Source organism: Daphnia magna, linkage group LG5 (assembly GCF_020631705.1).
Source record: "Daphnia magna isolate NIES linkage group LG5, ASM2063170v1.1, whole genome shotgun sequence".
NCBI classification, from domain to species: domain Eukaryota; kingdom Metazoa; phylum Arthropoda; class Branchiopoda; order Diplostraca; family Daphniidae; genus Daphnia; species Daphnia magna.
The window spans coordinates 1,140,755-1,163,896 of NC_059186.1; the positions used below are offsets into that span (position 1 = coordinate 1,140,755).

Here is a 23,142-nt window from a genome sequence, read left to right on the forward strand (position 1 = left end):
ACCGGGGCGGTGCGGGGAAAAATTTGAGGTTACCCGTTGCCCCGAAGCAATAAAAAAAAATGCCGTTCTTTCGGTTTCAGAGTAAAAATCGGGGCAAGCGGGTAGAACGAGCTATTATCGGGGTTGTTATAGGATAGATCGGGTGAAACAGTCAATCGATAATGTTTTTTGCATTGATGAATCGATTGATTGCAATCCAATTGATTGCAAAGCCCAATTGAATTCGGGGAGAAGAATTTTCCACCCTGAGCCACGCCTCGATGGCCGACCTTGGCGATCATGGGTCATGGCCATCTGGCGCAGTGGCGCCCTTTCCCCTTCAATTCCCCATTACGAGTAACCACATAAATAGAACTGGTAAGTGGCAGTGTTAATAATTCACGTTTTTGAAACTAGTAAATGCTTGAATTTTGAATTTCACATGAATAAAATCATAAAGACGTATTAATTGTAAGTTGTTTGGTAAATCTTGTGACGAATGAAAGATTAATCACTGTTTTCAACGTTTGTCGAGACGAGCCATTTTATTTTGGCCTCCAGCATTTATTTAATCCAAACATTTAAAATAAGCCATCTTTCATGATAATTTGTTTTCCAGTACTTTTCGTTCGACGAGAAAGTCAGTTTCTTTTTTCTTCTCATCAACTTGGCCAGGCCAGTTACAGTTGTGGATTTAACCTCTTAAGCTTTGTTTCTGGATTTCTTTCCTCAGGTCGCCTGCATTTACTTGTCAGGTGTTGGACATCACAAGATGAAGATGTTAGATGTGGTAATACATTAATTGTTTTTTTGTAAATCATTTGTTTGTATGGCTGGTTTCAGCCATCAGTTAGATATTTGCTACTACATCTTAGTGTTAAGTCCTTATTGATGGGGAATTCAGAAAATGATTTGTTTATTCCTATAGAATGATGAAGCAGAAAGCAAACAACTAGAGGATGAAAAATTTCAATTAGAAGATGGAAGAACTTATCCCATATTTACCCAGTGTGGTACTGATAAAGATAAAATCAATTACAACATATGTGATTTGTTAATACCAAGGAATACTAGAGATGCCCTCAAACATGCTGCAAGTCTTGGTCATCAGCACAGACTCCATGATACCAAACTAGCAACCACAACACTTCTTGGTAATTTTGTTTAGTTAAAGTAACAGCTTAAAAAACATTTACATTCCCATATTCTGTAAAAGAGTGTGTCAAAGAGTATGGCCTTGTCATCCCAGCCAATGATTCAGTTTGCGTGGATGAATATGAAACCCCTCCAGGTATGTGCCCAAAATGTTCAAGTGTAATTTAATTTGAATAGCAAAACTAAAGAATTTTTCTTTGTCATAGGATGTGAAGAACTACAATCTTGGTCCCACTCAACACCTAAAATATCTTCATGCGTGAAATCCCATAGCAAATCAGCTTTGATTGGTGAAGATTGAAACTAAAAACTTTTTTTTATTTTTAAATAACACAAAGTTGTTTCAGGGCTCGAATACGTTGTGGAGGTAAATCCGGATCGTGATATGAGTTGCACATCTCATTCGTTCTACATTTGCATTCTTTGTGAGAAACGTTGCGAAAATCTCGATAACATTTTGAAGCATATTCAGTCGTCAGCTCATCGCATTCTCTATTTGGTAAACTAACTTAACCTAGATTTCATCGTTCTAATTAATAATTGTTTTGGGTTCGATACAGAAAAAATACTTTCCCCGAGCACACTCGTTGTTTCTTCAAGCTGATCCTCGTGTTGAAAACTGGCCGCTCAAAATACATGAGTATTTAGAAACGATTGCCAGCAGAATTGAAATTTTCAACGGTCGCTTACAGATCTTATCGTGTCATCGTACCCAGTGGGAAGTAAAATCAAAATTTTTTCGCACGAAAATTGATCTTGGAATTCATTTGAGGTAGGTATTTTCTATAAGTTTTGTTTAACTAAAATTTTTACTTGAAATTCCGTAAAGAATTTCTATTTGAGTAAGTTTAACTACTAGTTAGAGACCAAAGAGCTATAATTTGTAATGGTTACAATAACATCAGTACGTGTTATCTTCGATTTTTTCCGTAATTCCTATTCAAGAGAGACGCCAGATTTGCTTTATGACGACATTGGCTCTCCATTTACTGACATGAAATCCGGGGAATGTGCCAAGGACGGAAAATCCGAATTCTCTATCGCCCTGCATTTAGGTTCTGGTAGTTAAACGAAGCTACTCACTAGGATCGGAAATAATTTGGTTTTTGTTACCTTTTTTCTTTAAGGTTTGACAAATAACGCTGGAATGGAGATAGCTGACAAATGTGCGCTCCCCATCGAAAAGGGTCGTACAGCAATAGCGATCGATGAAGCTATCACTCTGTCATCAGATGAATCGATTTTCGAAACTGACGGGTAATTTTACTGCACTATTTGCTCGCCATTATTTTGTTAATATATGTTTGCTATTCCAAAGTGAAACGTGCGAAAAACGTATTGGTGTTGCGGCGCTTCGTGTCCCAAGCAAAACAGGTATAAAGCTTTTTATTTTAAAAATATCAAGACGTAATATTCGCCATTGAAGGTAGCTGCAGAACCACATGGCGCGAAAAAGCGAAGCCTTTGGATGTGCAAGCGCAGTCAGTTTCAGGAGACAAACAGGAATTGTCAGCGGAAATTCCTGTGTGTCAATCTGCAGAATGTGATGAAGTCATCACAGTCGAAGAGGAAATCGTTCAAAAAAAGGTCGAATCCGCTTTGAACGCTCTTAATCGCGTCGTATCACGTTCAGTGTCGAGGTACCTTAACATATAGTACATGTTCATATGAATCGTGACATCTAAGTTATGCTAATCCTGTAGGCGCCATTCTCGATCTCCGAAGCAATTACGTTCAGTATGCAGTTCCATGAGTCGTGTTACTGTTTCCAGGTCTCGATCTCCATCTCCAAAGCGATTACGTTCAGGCCGCGCTTCCAGTGGACGCTCTCGGAGACGCCAACGGCGTTATACTGAAATGCGACAGTCGTCGACGAGTGATGCTCGGTCCGAGTACGATAAAGAACGCCGTGAGGATTTAGTTAGACGATGTGGTAGAAACCGTCAAACTCCGAAGAAACAGCGGAAAGAAAATAACCACAAAAAGATAACGGCAACAAAAACAACGAATGAAATTCACTTAATGGCAAAAGTTGAAGAAAAATTAAAGGAATTCAAAGAAGCATTAAGCCAAAAACAGCGAATTTACAAGGAGCGTCCACAAGACCATCCGCTATACACCATCGAGTGGGAAATTTTCTGGAAGAGACGCTTTTCGGAGACCGAAAAACAAGGAAAAAATCCGTACATGCATGACTTTAAGCGCGAGTGGTTCAAGGTTTGGTTCGAGCGAATGCAAAGACTAGATGAAAAGGAAATTGAAGCTAAGAAAACGGAATTAATGAACAAGTACAGATTAGCCAACGACCAAACTGACCAAGCTGACACCCTCAAAGGCAAAGCTTTCGGTTCTAATAGCGAAGGTCAGCGGCGGCTCCAATTTGGCTGGAAAAAAATCTCGAACGAAATTAAATCAACACCTGATCTCAAAAAAGGAATGGATTCTGAGGGATCAAAAATTAAAAATCTCCCTCCAAATCTTCAACAACCTATCAAAAGTCCAGCCAATGCTGACCATCCTCTCAAGTCATCCTTTTTCGAAGAATTACGGATTCTTCACAAGTCTAAGGATATTTCGGTTGTCGGTGGCAGTTCATCCCAATCCGCAAACGATTGGATTTCGTGCGACCCAACTTTAATACAAGTACTGCGTATGCTAGTCGCGCTTGAGGACAGCCTGGGATCACTTGGCCCGAGCATTACAAAGTTGCTAACACGAGCTCTTTCAGCCGAACGCTGCCAAACGGGAAGTTCGTCTCAGTTGTTGCAAGAAAATGCTACGTTTGCTGTCGACTTGCTTGACACATCAAAAGAGAAATTAAAAGGATTAGTTTGTGCTGGAATTTTGGATGGAGTTAAAGCCAAGGCAGCCTCCCAGGCTATCGAAAGTGTTACTCGTTTTCTAGAACGTTCTGCGCCACTTATAAACTTTGGACAAACCACCAGTGGTCCAACGTCCTTTGACATCGCATCGTTAATTAAAAATTTACAAGAGGCTGGTCTTTTGCGTCCTATTCAATCTCCCGCCGCAATTCCGACGACGCCGTCATCTGTTCAGTCCTCTAGTATCGGCGAGCCAGAAGAAATGCCGTCAAACTATTCTTCAGAGTTTATCTCTGGAGTGCCTTCATTGTCGCTAGAAGATACAATAAGCAGCAGCCAAAACGATAAAACCCCATTTGGCTCATTTGATCAGTTCACCGGAGAAGAGCTTAAAATACTTATTGCCAATTTTCGCACATTGACCGCCTCCCAGAAGCGCGATCTTATACATTGCTTGCGTCACGTCGAAGAAAGATATGCTGTCAAGAACTCGATGCATCAGAGTCAATCGGTGTCGTCAACTTCCACATCTCCTTCGTCTCCGTTGCCAAAAAAACATCACAGGTACAACAATGACGAACCGCTTCCTCCTCATTCGTTAAAAGTTCGATATCCTTCCATACTGAAAATGACGGGACTATCGTCCGTCGATTTGGAGAATTACGGCATACCGTTGAAGCAGCTGGAACCCATCCGTCCGTCAGTAAATCCGAATTTTGCCAGAAAAACTGAAGAGCTAGTTGTATCGACAAACCGTCGTCCCAATCGATTGAAAAGTGCTCATCAGCAATCTCATATTGGACAATCACACCAGTGGACTCTGTCGGAAGGGGGGAACGGATCACTTACTCGACTGTCGGTGGAGACGCTATCTACACGTAAAGAGGGAAATGACTCTAGTGAATCTATTCCAGATCAGCCAGTCTCATGTACATTCGACCAGCGCAAGGATGGAAGTTTCTGCAATGCTTTGCTAGATCCCAGGAGGAATCGAGCCCGCCAAGTGAAGCAGTCATCATTAACCCTGGAACTATCACATTCAATTGGCAGATCCAATGATCCCATTATAATACCAACCTCTCCCGTCTTGTCAAGGTGGTCGCAAAGAAATGAACTGAAAAAACCGTCGTCTGATTCCAGGCACTCTAGCAGTGCTTCGGAAACTGCAAGTTCTTTTCCAGACACCGGGAACCGTTATTGGTAAAGAAATGCAATTTGTTTACCATTTCATTCGATTCCCAGCAATAATCCAGTCATTTCCTAGTAATCCCAAGTTGTTAATGTCCGCTGTTCCTTTGCCAACTCTTTAAAAATTGTTTTTGTTCCCTAACGCAGATATCGTTCTGTAAAATTGTTAATGCAATTTAGAATTGAAAATCCAGATGCACCAAATACCAGGATTTCCATTGTTGCTCTTTAAAACACTGATGTAAAAAAACAATCGTTACTGTATGATGTTGTTACCATAGCCTAATACCCTGTTGCTGTACTTGGTAACCGGAGAAATAGGACCAAACGAAATAGGAGCTTACCGAATAGGACCCTTTAAATCCAATTCATCTTAAGGGCCGGCATTTACCTACTATCCCAAACTTTTAATTAGAGACTTCTAATTCGCATAGAAATATTTCTTTTGCAAAGAAAAATTTATCTGTACCAGTTTTAAGGGGTGCAAATGATGTCTTAAGGTAGTATATTAAGTTTGAACCAAATTTAATCGGACAGCTTTCTTGAGCGTTTGCCGGGTTTCTACTCAGCTCCCCAACGCCAAATGTCCCCCTCTTCCCTTGAGGCTGACTGGCTGAGGAATGTTTCCTAGATAGGGTGAGGGCCACACGCAGAGGAATTGGAAAAAGAGATTTCCACAGAGTTGTACCGGATGCTGAGTTGCAAAATTGAAAAACTATGCCTGCCTGCCTGCCAAAACCAGAGAGGAAAATTTACACGAGAGGGTTAGAGCGAAAGTGAGAAGATAAAAGAAATCGTTTGCTTATCCGTTATTTAAGGAAAAACTTTTGCTGAAATTTTAAGTTTATTCTACACTTTATTTCTCTACGTTTTTTCCTAGTCGAGATTCTCTCTGGTTAATTAATGAAACATGCTTAAAATCGGACGTAGGTCTGCCGAGTACTCATTTTTTCAGTGCAAGGCGTGAGATTTTAAGTAACCTCACAATTGGCCCATTTGCTAAGTTTACTAAGAATCAAGCGAACTCTCTCGTGCATCATCCCCTACTGACCCCATATTAAGTGAAATTCCTTAAATTGTTGTAATTTCTATGATTTCCTAAAAGACCGTAAATTCCCGCAATTCCCGTGGTTTCCCTAAATTTCTACGATTTCCCTATTTTCATGTGATTTCTTTATTTTTCCAAGTATTTCTAGCTTTTCCTACTTATACCCATCGGATAAATCACGAGAAAATTGAATCAAATTAAAGAAAATTATTTTAATCGGGGTAGGCGGGCAGAATAAGGTGTTATCGGGTTTGTTATCAGGTCGAAATACTTGATCGATTAGGATTTACCATGAATCGATTGATTGGAATCGGGTTTGTATCGCCGACTACATACCCCGATCGCACTCCGAGAGCTCCGTCCCGATGCCCGAAATGTGAACCCCGATTGGCTTGTGGTTGATCCCTTGTTGTTATATCTTAGTTGTTTAAGAATATTGACCCACCATATGAGACACCAGATTTAGTCCATTCTTCCTCAAAAGACAGAAAACGTCTGATTCTAGATTTTTCATAGCGCCATTTTCAAGTCGTTAGGCCGTCTGCTATATTTCTTATCTGGCGACTACAGAGTTGTTATATAGCTACATAACAAAAGAATACTTCAAAATAATGGCGTTTTGTAAAAAAAATATACGAAATTACGAACAGTTCACAAGTAATTCACCTTAATAAACCTGAATTAGTTAAAACTAACAAAATAATCACCCAAAACACTTTAACGGACGTTTTAAGGATATTTATTTTTATTCCCAGAATATCCTTAAATTTCCGTGATTTCTCAAAATTTTCTTAATTTCTACCCCTTTTTACGCTTTCTCTCAGAGAGAAGGGGTGAACCTCGAGAAATAAAGTCGGTAACCTCTTGACGAGAAGCAATTCGGCTCCTGATAAGTCAACCAAAATCATTTGATTAGCGTGTCATTCGTTACATACGACCAGCTGCGTAGTCTCTTCCACTCTCAAGTGTAGTGTAGTTGTGCCTTGAACTATTATTAATGTTTTCCATTTTGTGATAACTACAGAAAAGTGAGAAGTCTACGGAAATACCGTGAAAGAGTACGGAAGTCAAATATTTGAATACTATTGTCAGAATCTCGAATAATAGTGTAACGAGCAAATCACCGTCAGTTATGTTAATTCTGAGATGCTGATCGCAACCCACTACAGCAAAGCAATAGCGACTAATAATCAACCAACTTCTCCTCTTCCTTTAGATCGTCTTTTCGGGCGTTGCTTACCTCCCGGCTCGGTCTCTATATTCCCTGACAGACAAGATTAACCTTTTACTTGAGGTGCCATGCATTCCACCAATCCGGAGAGGCAGCAATTGGATGGTATAAGATGACCGTTTCCGTCAGTCCATGAGTCCATACGTCTCTCCGTACAGTAATAACGAATGGCGAGGGTGCGACGTCTGTCGATGGTCGAACATGCACGTGTTCGCTACAATAGTCCACCTAGTCCCATCAGTTAAATTGAATGATAGCGGGGAAGAAAGGAATGAAATCCAGTAAAAAAGAGAACTTAGCACTCCTATTCGTGGGTTAATAACCGACGGGTTATGGGGCAAATATCGAAGTACCAGCCCCAGGTGCCCTGTCCCCGAACCGAAAAAAAGCAACTCCATTTCCCCCAAAATATCCACCCCTCCTGATCAACATAAAAAAAAGCTTCCCGATAACGTGGAGCCTAGCCCTAAAAAAGCAGGTTGATGTGAAATCTTAAAAAAAAAAAAAAAATGTCGGAAATAACTGCAAGAAAACAGTAAAATTGAAAATCGTTGCAAACTTTACTTCCGTCTTGCTTCTGTGAAAGTCGGCCACTAGTCACCAATGACGTCACTTTGTTTCCGGGATTTATCTCTCATTTATATCTGACGCACGTATGACACGCTTGTGTTAATGCGTCAAACAACGTGAAGTAATAATCAGGTTTGGCAATTTCTTATTCAATTGCTTGCTTGTATGTTTGACTACGGAAAATGCTTTCTACCTGTTGCTGAACCAGCACGACACAGGAGGGGTGATCTGAAACCTCGGTGTCCTAGTGGAAAACGTGTGTACTGCTGCAAACGGTGACGTGTCATGTTTACAATGCTGCATGCTGTACACAAATGCTGTAGCGTTGAGCAATTCTAAGAATAGGGACGCTGAGCGCTAGAGGCTGTCGCCGTAGCACGTATAATAGTGGGAATCTACACTGGCGGCGCTAGTTGAGGTTCGCTGTTAGCCACGCAATTGAGTTCAGTTGCTCTTTCTGCTGTAAATATCCCCATCCCCACACTGGGCTGCTGGAACTTCCCGACGGCCGTTTTATTTTTGTGTAGTTCTGTAGGAGTGTTGAAAACAACCCGTGTCACATTTGTTTACTGCTAATATCCTTTGATTCGTCATCTGATTTTCTTGATTTGTGGCTTGCTTGTGCGGTAAGTCAGCTTTCAGATTTGTTTTTTAGAAGTAGACTTTGATTTGGAAAGAAACTTGTTCTTGCAGTCCAGACATTTAGGCCCCACCCTTCTCTCTGCCCCATGTTGTGTAATGTACTGAGACTCTGGTGGCAGAAAATCAAAACGTAGTTTGAAACTAGCGTGAGAAACTTTTCTACCAGCTTGCTTCAACCAATTTAAGAAACGTTAATGTTCTTGACTCAATAGAATCAACCGACTTTATTAGACTTTTTTGCTATCAGACGTTAAATAGTAGGCTAATCATTCGTTCGTGTCCGACTATCAGTAGAAGGCCAGCGATAACTATACAGAAAGTCTACAGGCCATTTACAGGCCGTCTACAGAGATAACTAAGTTAACTTTGTCAGTAAATTATGGCTCTGTACAGCAAACTAGAGCACTATAAGGCGAGTGAAAACCAGATATAGCAATTGCACAAGAAGATTTTGTTTAAAGATAAGTTCAAACATTTACTACTTTTGGAGCAACATAATATTTAACTTATCTCGCAAGTTGCCCTTTTCACCCGAATAGATTCGTTATACCTATATTAGTTATCAGCACTGAAAAACGGTTAATCATCATGAGGTTATAATAGTCGTTGAGTTTTTTTGTTTTTTTTCAAATGTTTGCTCCCCCGTCACTGGCGTTGAAGTAAAATATCTCAAGTTGGTTCACACGAATTTGTTTCTTTTACAATTTTTGTCCTCTTTGTCTTACAGCTTTTTCCTTGCAGAAAGCCACGTTTATTATCACTGGACGCTTAATCTTGACGACTGTAAAGAAACCTGTTGGAAATGAGCTATCCTAATTATCCAAACTATCCTAGTTATCCTGCTTCCGCAGACGGTTATCCAGCAGCACAACCGCAGCAGCCGTATCCAGGTTATCCTCCTCAGGTAAGTTTCTTTATGAGAAGTTCACATTTTTCACCGTTGATTACCACAATGGTAAATAGCGGATATGTGGCGGTGTACGTTCTGCATGTGCATTGAATCCCAACCTAAATATTCGCTGGAGTGTCCGCATCCGTTAGGGGAAAATAGAAAGAAATCTGTTGATCAACACACCAAAAGGGGAAAAAAAAACTATTTTAGTATTATAGTCATAAGCAGCTGTTCAAACTTGCAACGAACGTACGAGCCTAATTAGTAATTATATGGCTTTCATGATTAACTGAGCTGCGTCATGTAAACCTCTAAATTGATTCCAGTTTTTTCGATTAATGTGATGTGAAATTAATGATGATCAAGTTGGACTAACCCTCGGAATACCAATCAAAACTGGTATGTCAATTAAAAAGTTTACACGACGCAATTCAGTTGATTGCGTCAGCTACACAACACACACTCAAATTAAATTCGCCAATTTCAAAATTATCGGATGAAAACAAACCCATAGTTGTTTTGTTTTGTTTTTTTTCTTCTTTACTATATTTTATAATTAGGTTGATGTTATGTTGTTATATTGTGTGCATCGATCGACTGATTTTCATCCTTCAAATACTTTAGTCCAGTGGTTATCCAGGATACCCGACTGACCAAACACCGCCATATCCCGTCAGCCAACCCGGTTATCCCAGCTACCCGCCCGCAAATAATCAATATCCACCAGCTGGCGGTCTCCCGTATCCCGTGCAACCACAACAACAACAACAACAACCGTATTACCCGGCACCATCTCCTGCTTACCCGCAGTACAGCGCGAGTGCTCCGCAACAAGTGGCTTACCCGGGCGTTCTTCCTCCCCCAATCGGTCTGCAACCCGCTTCTGCACCAGGTGGGATATATCCATCAAGCGCGCCATTCGCTCCTTCGACAGTTGGCTACCAGCCGCAACAACAGCAAATGGAACCAGTAAGTTCATTAAATGACGGCCACCACAAGAGATTATCGTACTAATCTTATGCCATTAAAGAATATTCCTACTGTACATCCGGCTTCGCCGTTTGATGCGCGATCCGACGCAGATGTCCTTCATAGAGCCATGAAAGGATTAGGCACTGATGAAAAGGCTCTCATCACAATATTGTGCCATAGAACTAGCAGTCAACGCGCTGCAATCAATCTAGCCTACAAATCAGGCTACGGAAAGGTATGAGGAAACAATTAAACTGCCAAAAATGATTTAAAAATTAAAATCTGTTTTTTTTTTTCCCCTTTTCCATCGATCAGGATTTAGAGTCGAAATTGAGAAGTGAATTGAGTGGCGCATTTGAGAAAGTTATGGTTGCCCTTTGCCTCCCAGTGGCCGAGTATATGGCTCGTGAAATGTACGTGGCCATCAGTGGAATAGGCACCAGTGAAGGGACGCTCGTTGAAATACTTTGCAGCGGGACTAATCAGGAGATCCGTGATATAAACGCAGCCTACGTAAGATGTAAGTATGCTATCAATTAACTGCACTGCGCTTACGTGAATTTGCTTCGAGAGAAACACAAACATTAATCGATTACGTGATTGATCAGTGTACGGTCATCCCATGGAAAAGGACATCAAAGGTGACACTTCTGGCGTCTTCAAAATGCTTCTCGTGTCGTTGGCACAGGTGAACATTTTTGAATGCTGGTCTCTTTCTAATTGAATCTGACGTCTTAATCTCTGAAATTTGCATACAGGGTCAGAGAGATGAGAACCAAATGGTTGACGTAGCAAAAGCCAAGGCGGATGCCCAACGCTTGTTCCAAGCCGGTACGTTTACATGACATTTACGCCTGCTAATTCCGTTCAATGGATTGCCATAGATTGTACAATTCAATAACAAAATGATTCGCAATCTTAGCACTCATTTGCCTCTGTTTTCGTATCTAGGAGCGGCCAAATTGGGCACGGACGAAAGTGCTTTTAATTCGATTCTAGCGACTCGCAGCTGGGCTCATTTGCGTCAAGTCATGGCTGAGTATCAAAGTATGCACGGCCACACTTTGGAAAGAGCTGTCGTTAGCGAGTTCTCAGCTAACGCTGAGAAAGGTCTTTTAGGAATATGTAAGTCTCGAAGCTTTGATTTTTTTAAATGTCACCCTTGGCACAAACTTATTTTTATTTTTTGCGTTTAATATTAGTGCAGTGTGCTGCAAACCGGCCGGGATATTTTGCCCAGCGCCTGCATAACGCCGTTAAAGGAATGGGCACAAAAGAGTAAGCTTTTACCACAATGTCCAAAATTGTATTACATTATACCGACACTAATCAATAATTCCCCTCTGAACAGCCAAAATCTTATTCGCATAATTGTGAGTCGTTGCGACATCGATCTAGGCAACATCAAACGAGAATACGAGAAAAAATTCAATAGAAGTCTCCTTGCAGATGTTTCGGTACTTGTTAATCTTATACTCTTTTTTAAAACAAAGATTTATTTTCTGGAGATGAACTGATATTATTATTTTATTTTTTATTTTTCGTAGGGTGATACATCAGGTGATTATAAAAAGGCTCTTCTAGCTCTTCTTGGCTGAAAAAGCATTCAGCTGCCAAAACATCGAAGAGTTGTTCGTTATAGCTCTATAGCTTACTTTGGATCGGTTTCGTTATTTTTGATTATTTGCCTTTCTGATTTGGTTGTGTTTACTTTAAAATCTATTTAATTATTGGGTGCCAATCGTCAAGACACTGTTTTGCTTCCAAACTCTGATTGCATAGCTTCCACTGAGTCGATTGGCTTCTATACCACATACATCCCTGTTTCAGAGAAATCCAATATAGTTAACTACAAGGAAAAGGATTATTAAATTGCTTTTGACATTTAAACCGCGTTGTGTAGACGTTGAGACGAAATGCAACTGAGATGGATTAAAACCATACAGTCAGCCCTGCATGTTGGTGTGTTTTGGAATATATTAGAATTCAAAAATAAAGGCATCATACTACGTAAAAGACTTTTTTGTAATTTGTGTGTAAGTATGCTTTTCTTTCCTATTTAAGTTCCTCCTCTTTGTCACAGAAGGTTCTGAGGGTCTCTTATTGCCAGTCGCTAGGCCTATACAGGCTATACTTGAATGTGATGTTTTAAATGGCGTAAGATACAAGTCAAATGGAACTAGGAGCATATATGTATTATACGCTGGAATTCCGGAACAATCAATTGAAACACGAGATGTGGCAGCAAATAAAACACGTCAAAATAACAGGCACTCGGAATCAACGATTGACTGTATACTTTTCTTTCTTCAAAGAAATTTTCAGCTCACTAGCTTGTAAACCTAATTAAAAAAATGAGAAGATTGCACTCCTTTCAGATCTTCTGAAGAGACAGTACATCTTCCTTTGCCGCAAGTATTTAGGCAATCGGGAGCTGTAGACAACTATTGAGGAGACAAAACGCTATGCAAATCCAGACAGTTGGAAGTCTAAAAGCTATTTTAAAAATTGTTGGTATGTAAAAAGATGAATCGGTAACCATCCGAATCGATAAGAATTGCAGTTGCATGACAGACGTTTCCCACCTTTAGATTTAAGAAAAAAAAAAGTATACTAAAAATAGCTGTAATTAAAATTTGCCATGAACGCTGCCGCTAAGGCCGCCGTGATGACTGTGGCGGAGGCGGAGGAAACGGCTATCATTGTTCCTTGCTATTAGCGTCATCACCATTATGTTTCAGTCCGTTCTTATCAATTGATAATCTAGTTCCCATGGAGTGGATGCTAGCTCTACAAACAGCGACAAGGGTTATCAGAATTCAGAGCAGATACGAATTTATGAGATGAGGCTTTACTTACAAAGAAGAAGCTTCTGTCAATTCGTTTGTCGTTAGATGATATTGGTTTTGGTCGACCAGTCCAGTTATACCCTAAACAGCAATCGCTATAGTTAGAGCATGGTTCACGCTGATTTTAATTGAAACAGGCACTAGACATTTCATAACGATATGTTTGATAACAGTTTGACACACCAGGAATCTTGATTCGGACAAAAAACTTATCAAGACTGCTTCAAAATAAAAAATAAAAAAATACTTTTTACGAGTTCAAGAACATGACAGATGGCTAAACTTGTCGTAAAGGACTAAAATCAAGCAAATAGACTAATTACAATAACAGCAGACAACATTGTAAAGCCATCACACATTTCATCGATGTCATACATGTCTACTCACGGTATAATTGAACGGGAATATTTTTCATTTTACCTCCAAGCATTTTAATTGACTCGATTCCCCGAGTACTGATCAACAGCGAACGCAAACGGTGCTGTTTCGTCACCATCTCCTTTGTGAACTGTCAATCTCTCATACTGCGCTCCGGAACACATTCACGTACAAGCGGAGGACAAACGGATGTCGAGACATAACAAAGAGGCGACGATCAGCAATCAAGACAAATGAAAGCGCTCAACAAGAAATGAATTGCATCAAAATAGTTGTTTAGTGTTACCGGTAGTCGAGAGCAGCAACGTCCACCAAAGGCGTCGATTAAATGAAGAACTAAATACCCGACCAGGGTCATGTAGAGAACGCCGAAAATTCCAAATGCAGTGTATATCGCCCAGTGGTGAGGCAGGTTTTCATCAATGGTTACAACCACGAAAAAGAGATTGATGCCTACGACGACCACCGCCAAAATGGCGAGGAGAATCTTGTTGAACCTACGAGGGCGTAAAAATAGAAATCAACACGAAAAAACTTGCTGGATGATTTTTACTTACAGCCCGTTAACAAAGTCGCCCATAATTTTCGGCGAACCTGTCGGTATAAGAAAAGGGCAAATGAAACGTGGAATAAACAGAGCAAGCTCAAGTATTTTGATTGGTAGTTATTGCGATTAATTACTGGTAAACGTCAACGTGGGAATCAGGGCGAAAGGCAACTGCAAACTCATGACAGCGTTGAGATAGTCATTCAGTCCAGTCAACTGTTGAATGTCAGCGAAGATGGCCAAGAAAAGAGTTGGTGCGATGGCGATCGTACGCGTAAGCAATACTCTCTTCCAGCGAGCCCAGTGCAAATTCAAGAACCCCTGAGGTATCGATCCATTGTAAAAGGTAATTTGAATTCCATAATAATAATTTTATTTGATTTTATTATTATTATTATTATTTTTTTTTTTTACCTCCATAACAAACTGGCCACTGTACGTTCCCGTCATCGTAGAAGACTGACCTGCCGCAAGAATTCCGACAGCCCAAATGTACCTGGCTGCGTCTCCGTATTGGCAGCCCAAGAACAGTCCAGCGCGGTAAATGTCGGCATCAACAGTTTCATTGTTGGCCTAAATTTAGGCGTCCCACAAAACGAGAGATTGTTATAGACATTTCAAACAACGAGTTTCTCAAGCCGATTGCCTATAAGGTATACGCACCGGGAAGAATTCCTCGATTTCTTGTTCTGAGGACGATGACGTACTATTCGCACACAAGTCTTGCTGAAAACAAAAATGTCAACGTTTATCAAGGCAGCTAAAATGGCTAAGCATTCCAAGAGACGGCACGAAATTGCGAGAAGATGCCGACGAAAAATCGTGTTTCACGTTCAACTTACCACATCTTGATTGGTTTTGCCAAAGAGTCCGTAGGCAAAAACGCAGACGACGAAAATGTTAATAATGAACGAAATCAGCAAAGCTATGCACGACTCGACGAAGAAATACATGTTCGCTTGCTGCACTGAATGCTTGTCTTTGCGATCAACTTTACGCGACTAAAAATTAAAAAAAAAATTCAAAGAAAGAAAAGACCAAAAAATGTTAGTTTTTTTCCGCCACCAAAAAAAAGGAATTTGATTTCATATTACTTTGACTAGAGCCGAATGGAGAAAGAGATTGTGAGGCATGATGACAGCACCGACAATCCCCACAGCTCGGAGAACACCTTCAGGACCGCAACCGGCGCAGCCTGGAATGAAGAGGCCTTTGATGACTTCGATTTGCGGTGGCGGGTCGTGAACGTACTGAAATTCAAAATGAAATGTCGTTGAAAAAGAAAATAAATTTAATGTACAAGCATAATTTCTCTAATTAAATGAAATACTGACTTCGTATCCAAAAGTGATGGCCATGACAGTAATGAGGAAGCCGAAGAAAAGCTCCAACTTGCGTAAACCATATTTGTCAAGTAGCAAGAATGTAAACGTGTCGAAAACTGTAATGAGGACACCTCCCCAGATGGGAACTCTGTAAATGAGTCAGAGAGGGGATGCCCATGGGATCACATGAATCATACGGAACGCAATCATTTTTTTTTTTTTACGAGGGACAATGTTCAATTTTGGTGACTAAAACTTACGCTTGATCCGAGAGAATGTAAATGGCCAGTGATGTGCCGATGACTTCCTGAATATCAGATCCAATAATGGCAATCTCGGCCATAATCCACAATATAAGGCGGGGCACTTTCGGATATTGTTTGTAGCACATCTCTGCCAAATGCAGGCCCGTAACCATCCCCAATCGGATAGCCAAACGCTGAACCAACAGTCCCATGATTGTTGCCGTCATAAGCACCCACAATAACTGTAAAATATTTTCGTTGTTCAGACTATAAAAAATCTTAATAAAAATATGACTCGCGTTTACCTTGTAGCCAGCCACCACTCCCGACTGTAAATCGGATTCAATGTTGCCTGGATCTAAATAAGCAATACTCATCAGAAAGCCCGGGCCGGTGAAAGCCCAAAGGGTGCGGAAGCTAAACGATTTCTGTTCAATGTAAAATTGCAAATATTTTGCATAAAGTAAAAAAAAAATAAATAAATAAATAAAGTAATAAATTATAATGATAATGAAAATAGCGTACTTTTCCCAAATCGGGTACGTCGATCAGTTCATCTGCATAATAGGTCTGGTTTGGGGGAATGTCGTCCTCATCGTTACGAAACGCAGAATTGTTTCTGCCGCGGTCATCCATTTGGCTGACATCCAGCTTTGGCGCACCCGATTCACTGGAACTGGAACTGGAACTGCTACTGCTAGATGAGCTGGCGCGCTTACCATTGACCGACAAAATTGTAACGGACTCCATTGCGTTGTTGAATACAACTGAGATCGGTAATTCTAAATCAGCAGGGGCCGCAACTGCAAAACAGCAAAACAAAAAACAACAACTTTCAAAGTTGGGGGCTGCAATTGGTCAAGTCCAAGCCACAGGAGATGCTGAGTTCTTTAAGGCAACTAGTCAAGGCATATTATCGAGAACGTCAATTTATAGAGAAAATTAGCGATAAGGGAGGGGCGGAGAACAGTAGGAGCAAGGCTCGAAAGTCACGTCAATCCTGCAAGCAGAGTTTGTATAGATTATTCAGCGTGGAAACAAAAGAACGTTATTCACAAAGATTAACATTCGTTGACGTAACTATAACTATTTCTTTTTTTAAATTCTCAACATCACGTAGACACATGAAAACCACGCCCTCGAGCAACTGGGATTTGATTTTTCTAGTGCAGGTGAAATACCAAAGTAAATCAAATACGAAATCGACAATGCTGAGATCAATGAGCACTTCTACTGTTTGATGTAATGAAAACAATTGAGTCAATGCCTATAACTGTCTGTGAAAGTAAAGCCTTCGGGCAGAGTTGGAAAATGACGAGTAAACAATTTTGTTTGTTTAACTTGAAAACAAATTGTGGACGCTAACTTGTGGTAGGGCAGATTATTTTTTAATAGCTTCCAGTATAATGAAAATTGGAGCAAAATATCACCAAAGATCAAAAGAACAATGAAGCGGCAGATTTCGGACGAAGCAATGGAACGGAAGGATTTCAGCTGTAGAATATAACAACGAATGAATTAATGCCCTTCACGAGACATGTGTCGGTTGCATCTTCGACCATTTCAAAGCGCAGCGGCGAAGATGACACGGATGCCGCTCGTGTAGACAACGTACTCTTTGTTTGGAACCCTAAGATACTGACGTAACCTCCTTATCGCAAGGGCAAAAATAAAGCCAACATTCACCAAACTCTACACAGAGTAAACATACATTCAACAAATAGCACCGAGAACTTGGACTTGAAGCAGTTCGGAATTTCCTTGATTCCTTCTGTCAAAAAAAAAAAATGAAGGCATAAGAGGCCAAAGGAGAGTCACTCTGTTAGGAAAAACTGCACAAAAGCTGACACTCCCGAAAGGAGACCACGTCTAGGTGATAATGGGGAAACATGTGACATTGAGAAAGCTGCTCATTCAAAAATCAGCCAATGACTACCTTTGTCGGACAGGTTTTATAAGCTCCACTTGTTGCACCCAACAATTATTTAAAAAAAAAAAAAAAAAAAATGAAATAACCAATTGTTTTTTTTTCGTATTGAGCAGATAACGAACTACAAACTGAGGATTTCACTCATAATCATGGCAGACCATTCCCCATCTTCGTAATACAGTACTAATACCTATTTACGTGAAGGATGGAAGTTGACAGACGCATCTTAGACAGCTGATGTGTTCTAATGTTTTGTAGACGAAGTCTTGGAGACACATTTTTTTAGACCAATTATTCGAAAGTAACGTCACTTATTTTGTGTTTTAATCCTTTTCTTTCACTACAAAATTAATTTAATGTGGTTCGTACAAAAGCCAGGCAAACCAGAAGTCTAAGGCAGACGACTGTTGTGGAATTACCTGTTTGCCATACAACCAGATAAGGTTGATGGCTGTATAGTGACACCTTTCCCTTTATATACGGTTCAAAAACTGAAGATTCTTCGATCTGTATCCACTAAGTCAACTGAAAACCCACAATCACAAAGCGTGGATCAGTAACACGAGATTGGAACCGAAAAGTTTGCACACACGCTACACCTTCACAGCATAACAGCCGTTTCAAGCGGTAAATCGTAACTGGCTATTGGTAATCGTTTTACAAACGAATAATATCCCCAATGGCACCAACAGTGGGGGATTATTCAAGCAGAAACTCTCCTAACTTGCCATACGATTAAAAACATACTAGGATTAATTGCATATCAATTGACGTGCCATTTGACCGAGAGAGCATGGAGAGAACACAATATAAACACCAACTGCACTTGAGTTGAATCTATCCAACGTCTGGTTTGAAAAAAAAAAAAACGTTCAATATAGGCTATGCCAAGTGCCGCCCACATAACGTCAATACAACGACGATGCAAAATATTTTTAGCCTAATACATAAGGAAATTCAAATGTTTTTGAAATTATTTTTACTTTTAGAAAACGGCGAGATGAACGGCCGATGTACGGCAGGAAGACGAGATATCAGAATTGGATGGAAGAGGAAAACATTGTTGTTCTTTTGAGCAACAGAAGAATTCGTTCACCATTCAAACGAATAACTGCTCAACGTGCACGAAAGTGTCCTACTAACCGGTGCGAAAGGGGTGACCATCAGAGATAGTGTAAGCCAGAAAAAGAAAGCAGAAGAGAGAAAAGAAAGTAGTATAGGCATTTGTCTAGACAAAGAACTGGTACGAGACCCTCCAGATAGAGAAATCAGACAAACAGCCACAGGCCACATTGACAACTCATCCTAGTTACAGACCTTTTTATGCTTCCAAAATTCACGGTAAGATGGCAATAGCATATATGGACGGCATTTTTTCTTTGTCAATTTTGTTATTAAGTAGCGTTGGTTTTCTGATTCCGATTGTAAAAATGACCATGATAATAAAACGATTCACTACTAATACATGGTTAATCTCGTTTGCTATTGGAAGAACATTATTGGGAATGCCGGCTTCAAAGCGTTAATTACTGAGCACTGAAATGAATGAGGAACAACGGTGCGCAACTTTGATTGTTTTCGGAATCAAGAAGTGTATTTCGCCTCCTACAACCGTAGCCACTCTTAGCAATTGGCAGATAGTGGAGATGAACTTTTTAAATACTAATAAGATTCGTCACAATAAAAAACCCTTCCCGAAGACAATTATATTTACTATTTCGAAAATGTAATTGAAAATTGATTTTTTGGGATAGGTATTATAATGCACAGAATTTTCACGAACAATTATTTTGCGAGTAATAAGTATTCTTTGTTCTTTTTACACAACATACAGTACCCGCCCTTAGTATCCGAACGCTGGAGCCATTTAACCCAGCGTCTTATGGCGAATGGTGTGTAGCGCGGATAGGGAAATGGGGTAGTAAAAATCAAAATAAAGCAAAAAAAAAATTTCCAGTGTTACATAAGCAATAAGCTATCCAGTACATTAAAAAAAAAATTTTTTACCTACAATATTTGGTGACTAGCATGCTAGTCACCAAATATCCGAACACCGCTTCGCCCTATGGGGTGCCAGATGACACAGGGGCACGTTTTATATATATTTTTTTTTACATAAAGAAGTATTTTCTAGTTCCCAAAACTATATGGTTAAATAAAATATTCATTCAACTATATCTGTTGTCATAATTAAAGTTAAATACTTTAGGAAAGGGAATTTTTTAAAGTGAAGAGGGTACTACAATTTTTCCCGTCAGACATAATTTACCTCTTTTCCACTTGAGGTGCTGGATTCACGCCTTGAAAGGCAAAAGGCGATTCTTTGTTTTTCATTTTGAAAATGTCCCTCACAAAAAAAGAAAACATGTATCCAGCGCCTCAAGTGGAAACGAGGCAAACTATGTTTTATGGATAAAACTTAGTACCCTCTTCACGTAAAAAATATCCCTTTCCTAAACTATTTAAGTTTTAGTATAATAACAGATACGGGGATATAGCATAATGAATATACAATTTAATTGCATAATTTGGGGAATCAGAACATATTTGTTTGTGTAAAACAAAAAAATTATAAAACATGCCCCTGTTTCATTTGGCACCCCATAGGACATAGCGGTGTTCGGATATTTGATGACTAACATGCTAGTCTACAAATCTTGTAGGTAAAATACTAAAAAAAATTATACTGGATAGCTTATTGTTTATTTAACACTAGAAAATTTTGTGTACCTTTATTTTAATTTTTACTACCCCATTTCCCTATCCGCGCTACACACCATTCGCCATAAGACGCTGGGTTAAATGGCCCTAGCGTTAGGATACTTAGGGTACTGTATAAAAATATGAAAAAAATCACTAGACAATATCGGATTGACATAATTCATTTTTGCGATTAGAAAATAGTTGAAACTAACCCTTTACTTTTTAAACAACCCATGCTTTGCTTTACAAAGCCATCCCCGGACATTTAAGACCAGATGTTGAATGTTTATTGTCTGGTTCCCGGTGTGACGGTAGAAGCCGCCGCCACCACCGCCTTCTTCTTCTACTTCTACTTCTAAAAGCTGAGGCAAGTGCTTTGCTGCCGGAAAATGTTATTCATTACATGTTAAGTGCTTTATTGAGTTTGTTGATGAACAGCGTAATCATACATTATGGTAGTACTCATATAAAAAAGTCAGGATGGACGAGCGGTCTAAGGCGCCAGACTCAATGATAAAACCTTACTTCTCGGAGGGAAGCATCGGAATTCTGGTCTTCAATGAAGGCGTGGGTTCAAATCCCACTCCTGACAGGTTTTTCTCTTGGAAGATGTACTTCCGGAGTAGATTTTTCATACGAGTCTGGCATGGTTGCCTTCCAAGCAATCGACCCGAGTTCGATTCTTGGTCATCGCAACAAATTATTTATCTAATTTGGAAAATCACGAATATTTAGGAGTGAAGTCCGCCACCTATTGTCTAAAATTACAGTCATAAGCAAGAATGAATTAAGTATGGAAAAAACTACAAGAAAAATGTCTGATTCCTAGGTAGGTCAGGTGAGAAACATGAAGTATTAATGGAGATGAATGTGATATATGCAATTAATGTGTTGCCAATACACGGCAAATTTTTAATGTTTATTCCCATACCGGGAATTAAACCCGGGCCTCCTGGGTGAGAGCCAGGTATCCTAACCACAAGACAATATGGGATTAGCATTAATAATTTTTACGATAAACACTTATTTTCTTTATCTTTATCTTATTTTTCCCTTCTTGGCAACCTTGGCAACTAACACCCATGGGTAGTATCCACAGACACCTAGAGACAGCCCACACACTCGGACTAGTTAAATATTGGGAAGGCGGAGTGTGTGGATTTGATGGAGATGGCCCTACACTAAAAGGACATTACCGAAGGTTATATTCCAATCACAACCCATCACCCTCCATCCGATTTGCTGGGATATCCAGTATGGATGGCTCAAACCGTGACTCTTCTGCTGCAGTGATCTCTCTAGAGGATGTTACTACAACAGAAGACGAGCGTGATGAGCTATCCATGGTGGAAATCCCAGCGATCGAGGAATCCCCTGGTAATGTCCTATCCCCAGCAAATTTTACCGCTAGCCCTATTTTAGATCTTGGGAGGGAGTTCGCCTCCTCTTTTAATACACAAAATTTTAGTTGGCTTTATGAACTCCCCTAACAAGAAAATACTAGCCCCACAATTTTATCACAAGAGATTTTAGACCCTTCACCTAACCCTGAGACCTTAACCTTGGTACCCAGTCAGCAAAGCAATCGAGGACGTAGTCACAACAGCTCAGAAGAGCAGAGCCAAAGAGACGACGATTTTGTCAGTCTCTGGGTTCCTGCCTTCTTGAGCTGTGAGACTCTACATGACCTAGACGACGTCCTCGAACGTTGCACAGCTTACTGGCTCCCAAAAGTACAAATTTTACAAGACCCTAGCCCTAAACGACCCCGAGGAAACCCTGACAAAAGAAAAAGAAACTAAAACCGGCAGATGCAGAAGGCCCGGCGACATATCAAGCAAAAGGCGTAAGAGGCGAGGAAGATTCAGCGGCTCTTCAACATTTACCCAAGAAGAGCCGTTCGAGAGGTGCTCGAAAACCGTTCACCCTCCTACGATGGTACTGTACAAGCTGCGGAGGAATATCTAAAGAGGACTTACAACCAATTGAGACCATCTACAGAGCAGTGCTAAAGTGCGAGGGAACACTACGACACCTGCGATTGGTCCCAACCTTCAGCTTACCAGATGAACTTCCTTAATCGTGCGCCAACCCAACAAGAACTTGAAGCTAAGCTTCGCCGGGCTACCAACACATCACCAGGGGTTGATGGCCTAGAATACCGTCATCTTAGAGCCATCGACCCCAACTGCATTCTGCTGGAAACAGTTTGTAAAATGGTTTGGAAGCTAGGGGTTCCTAATTGTTGGAAGACATCGCGAACTGTCCCCATTTTCAAGAAAGGGGACACTAGCGACTATTCCAACTTTAGACCAATATCCCTTCTTCCTACCATTTACAAACTGTTCTCGGGAGTGATCAGCCAGAGAATAACGCAAGTCGCTTCAGACCTTGGCTGGTTATCTCCCGAGCAAAAGGGTTTCCTCCCGGGGGTCAATGGTATTCAGGAACATACACAGCTCTTACAGACGGTTGTCGAGGAGACAAAGACTAAACGAAAGCACATGTCTATAGCATGGCTGGACATGTGCAACGCGTTTGGATCTGTGCCTCACGCCGTTCTGAATGAGCTGTTTACATCACTTCCAATACCAGAGGACCTCCGGCGCATCCTGGATGGATATATATTCGGGAAATCGGATGGATTTTGCCGTTGGGAAATAATC

General features: G+C 40.4%; 3 protein-coding genes, 1 long non-coding RNA gene and 1 other non-coding gene across 12 annotated transcripts; 2 read left to right on the forward strand and 3 right to left on the reverse strand.

Moving 5' to 3' along the window:
* The first annotated feature begins 209 nt into the window (after positions 1 to 209).
* LOC116921734 lies at positions 210 to 5,356 on the forward strand. 5 transcript variants are annotated; one of them, XM_045174321.1, is made up of 13 exons: positions 238 to 290; positions 419 to 450; positions 713 to 769; positions 908 to 1,133; positions 1,196 to 1,270; positions 1,341 to 1,424; positions 1,482 to 1,633; positions 1,695 to 1,906; positions 2,080 to 2,195; positions 2,262 to 2,391; positions 2,453 to 2,508; positions 2,561 to 2,774; positions 2,838 to 5,356. In XM_045174321.1, exons 3-13 carry the CDS (start codon positions 752 to 754, stop codon positions 5,158 to 5,160), a joined length of 3,606 nt encoding a protein of 1,201 aa, XP_045030256.1. In that variant the 5' UTR covers positions 238 to 290; positions 419 to 450; positions 713 to 751; the 3' UTR covers positions 5,161 to 5,356. The 5 variants fall into 5 exon arrangements, with proteins under 5 accessions (XP_032783966.2, XP_045030259.1, XP_045030256.1 ...); XM_045174323.1 differs by lacking the exon at positions 238 to 290 and adding an exon at positions 599 to 619 and having other exon boundaries at positions 434 to 450; XM_032928075.2 differs by lacking the exon at positions 419 to 450 and having other exon boundaries at positions 210 to 357.
* Positions 2,063 to 8,295, reverse strand: LOC123472565. The gene is made up of 2 exons (XR_006647047.1): positions 8,187 to 8,295; positions 2,063 to 7,651 (listed from the first exon to the last, which is right to left on the reverse strand). It is a non-coding gene; the product is annotated as an uncharacterized LOC123472565 (long non-coding RNA).
* Positions 8,296 to 8,463: 168 nt separating this feature from the next.
* On the forward strand, positions 8,464 to 12,515 carry LOC116921755 (annexin B9). 3 transcript variants are annotated; one of them, XM_032928105.2, is made up of 11 exons: positions 8,464 to 8,619; positions 9,363 to 9,539; positions 10,152 to 10,496; positions 10,558 to 10,734; positions 10,815 to 11,019; positions 11,108 to 11,187; positions 11,258 to 11,330; positions 11,451 to 11,624; positions 11,702 to 11,777; positions 11,851 to 11,956; positions 12,047 to 12,515. In XM_032928105.2, exons 2-11 carry the CDS (start codon positions 9,438 to 9,440, stop codon positions 12,095 to 12,097), a joined length of 1,389 nt encoding a protein of 462 aa, XP_032783996.2. In that variant the 5' UTR covers positions 8,464 to 8,619; positions 9,363 to 9,437; the 3' UTR covers positions 12,098 to 12,515. The 3 variants fall into 3 exon arrangements, with proteins under 3 accessions (XP_032783996.2, XP_045030261.1, XP_045030262.1); XM_045174326.1 differs by having other exon boundaries at positions 8,472 to 8,619; positions 9,377 to 9,539; XM_045174327.1 differs by lacking the exon at positions 8,464 to 8,619 and adding an exon at positions 9,124 to 9,308 and having other exon boundaries at positions 9,377 to 9,539.
* A 163-nt stretch (positions 12,516 to 12,678) lies between these two features.
* LOC116921742 (natural resistance-associated macrophage protein 2) lies at positions 12,679 to 18,954 on the reverse strand. Of its 2 annotated transcripts, XR_006647046.1 has the most exons (15): positions 18,757 to 18,954; positions 16,369 to 16,646; positions 16,149 to 16,271; positions 15,859 to 16,085; positions 15,608 to 15,746; positions 15,368 to 15,523; positions 15,116 to 15,274; positions 14,937 to 14,999; positions 14,688 to 14,846; positions 14,408 to 14,594; positions 14,284 to 14,320; positions 14,013 to 14,223; positions 13,769 to 13,872; positions 13,359 to 13,429; positions 13,218 to 13,289 (listed from the first exon to the last, which is right to left on the reverse strand). XR_006647046.1 is itself a non-coding variant. In XM_045174325.1 (14 exons), the coding sequence occupies exons 2-14, from the start codon at positions 16,591 to 16,593 to the stop codon at positions 13,199 to 13,201; spliced, it is 1,848 nt and encodes a 615-aa protein (XP_045030260.1). In that variant the 5' UTR covers positions 16,594 to 16,646; positions 18,757 to 18,953; the 3' UTR covers positions 12,679 to 13,198. The 2 variants fall into 2 exon arrangements, 1 of the variants encoding a protein (XP_045030260.1); XM_045174325.1 differs by lacking the exon at positions 13,769 to 13,872 and having other exon boundaries at positions 12,679 to 13,289; positions 18,757 to 18,953.
* A 2,444-nt stretch (positions 18,955 to 21,398) lies between these two features.
* On the reverse strand, positions 21,399 to 21,470 carry Trnae-cuc. Its single transcript has one exon. It is a non-coding gene; the product is annotated as a tRNA-Glu (tRNA).
* Positions 21,471 to 23,142: the final 1,672 nt, after the last annotated feature.

What these genes read in the sequence shown, in the direction of transcription:
- LOC116921742 (XM_045174325.1), bottom strand. Translation starts at nt 16,593, where the DNA reads ATGGAGTCCGTTACAATTTTGTCGGTCAATGGTAAGCGCGCCAGCTCA. An exon ending in TCCATTCGGCTCTAGTCAAA is followed by an intron (nt 15,275 to 15,367) that starts GTAATATGAAAT and finishes TTTAATTTTTAG; the next exon opens with TCGCGTAAAGTTGATCGCAA. An exon ending in AAATCGAGGAATTCTTCCCG is followed by an intron (nt 14,847 to 14,936) that starts GTGCGTATACCT and finishes GCCTAAATTTAG; the next exon opens with GCCAACAATGAAACTGTTGA.
- LOC116921755 (XM_032928105.2), top strand. Translation starts at nt 9,438, where the DNA reads ATGAGCTATCCTAATTATCCAAACTATCCTAGTTATCCTGCTTCCGCA. An exon ending in GAAAGGTCTTTTAGGAATAT is followed by an intron (nt 11,625 to 11,701) that starts GTAAGTCTCGAA and finishes GTTTAATATTAG; the next exon opens with TGCAGTGTGCTGCAAACCGG. An exon ending in AAAGGAATGGGCACAAAAGA is followed by an intron (nt 11,778 to 11,850) that starts GTAAGCTTTTAC and finishes CCCTCTGAACAG; the next exon opens with CCAAAATCTTATTCGCATAA.
- LOC116921734 (XM_032928075.2), top strand. An exon ending in TGAATATGAAACCCCTCCAG is followed by an intron (nt 1,271 to 1,340) that starts GTATGTGCCCAA and finishes TCTTTGTCATAG; the next exon opens with GATGTGAAGAACTACAATCT. An exon ending in CTCATCGCATTCTCTATTTG is followed by an intron (nt 1,634 to 1,694) that starts GTAAACTAACTT and finishes GGTTCGATACAG; the next exon opens with AAAAAATACTTTCCCCGAGC.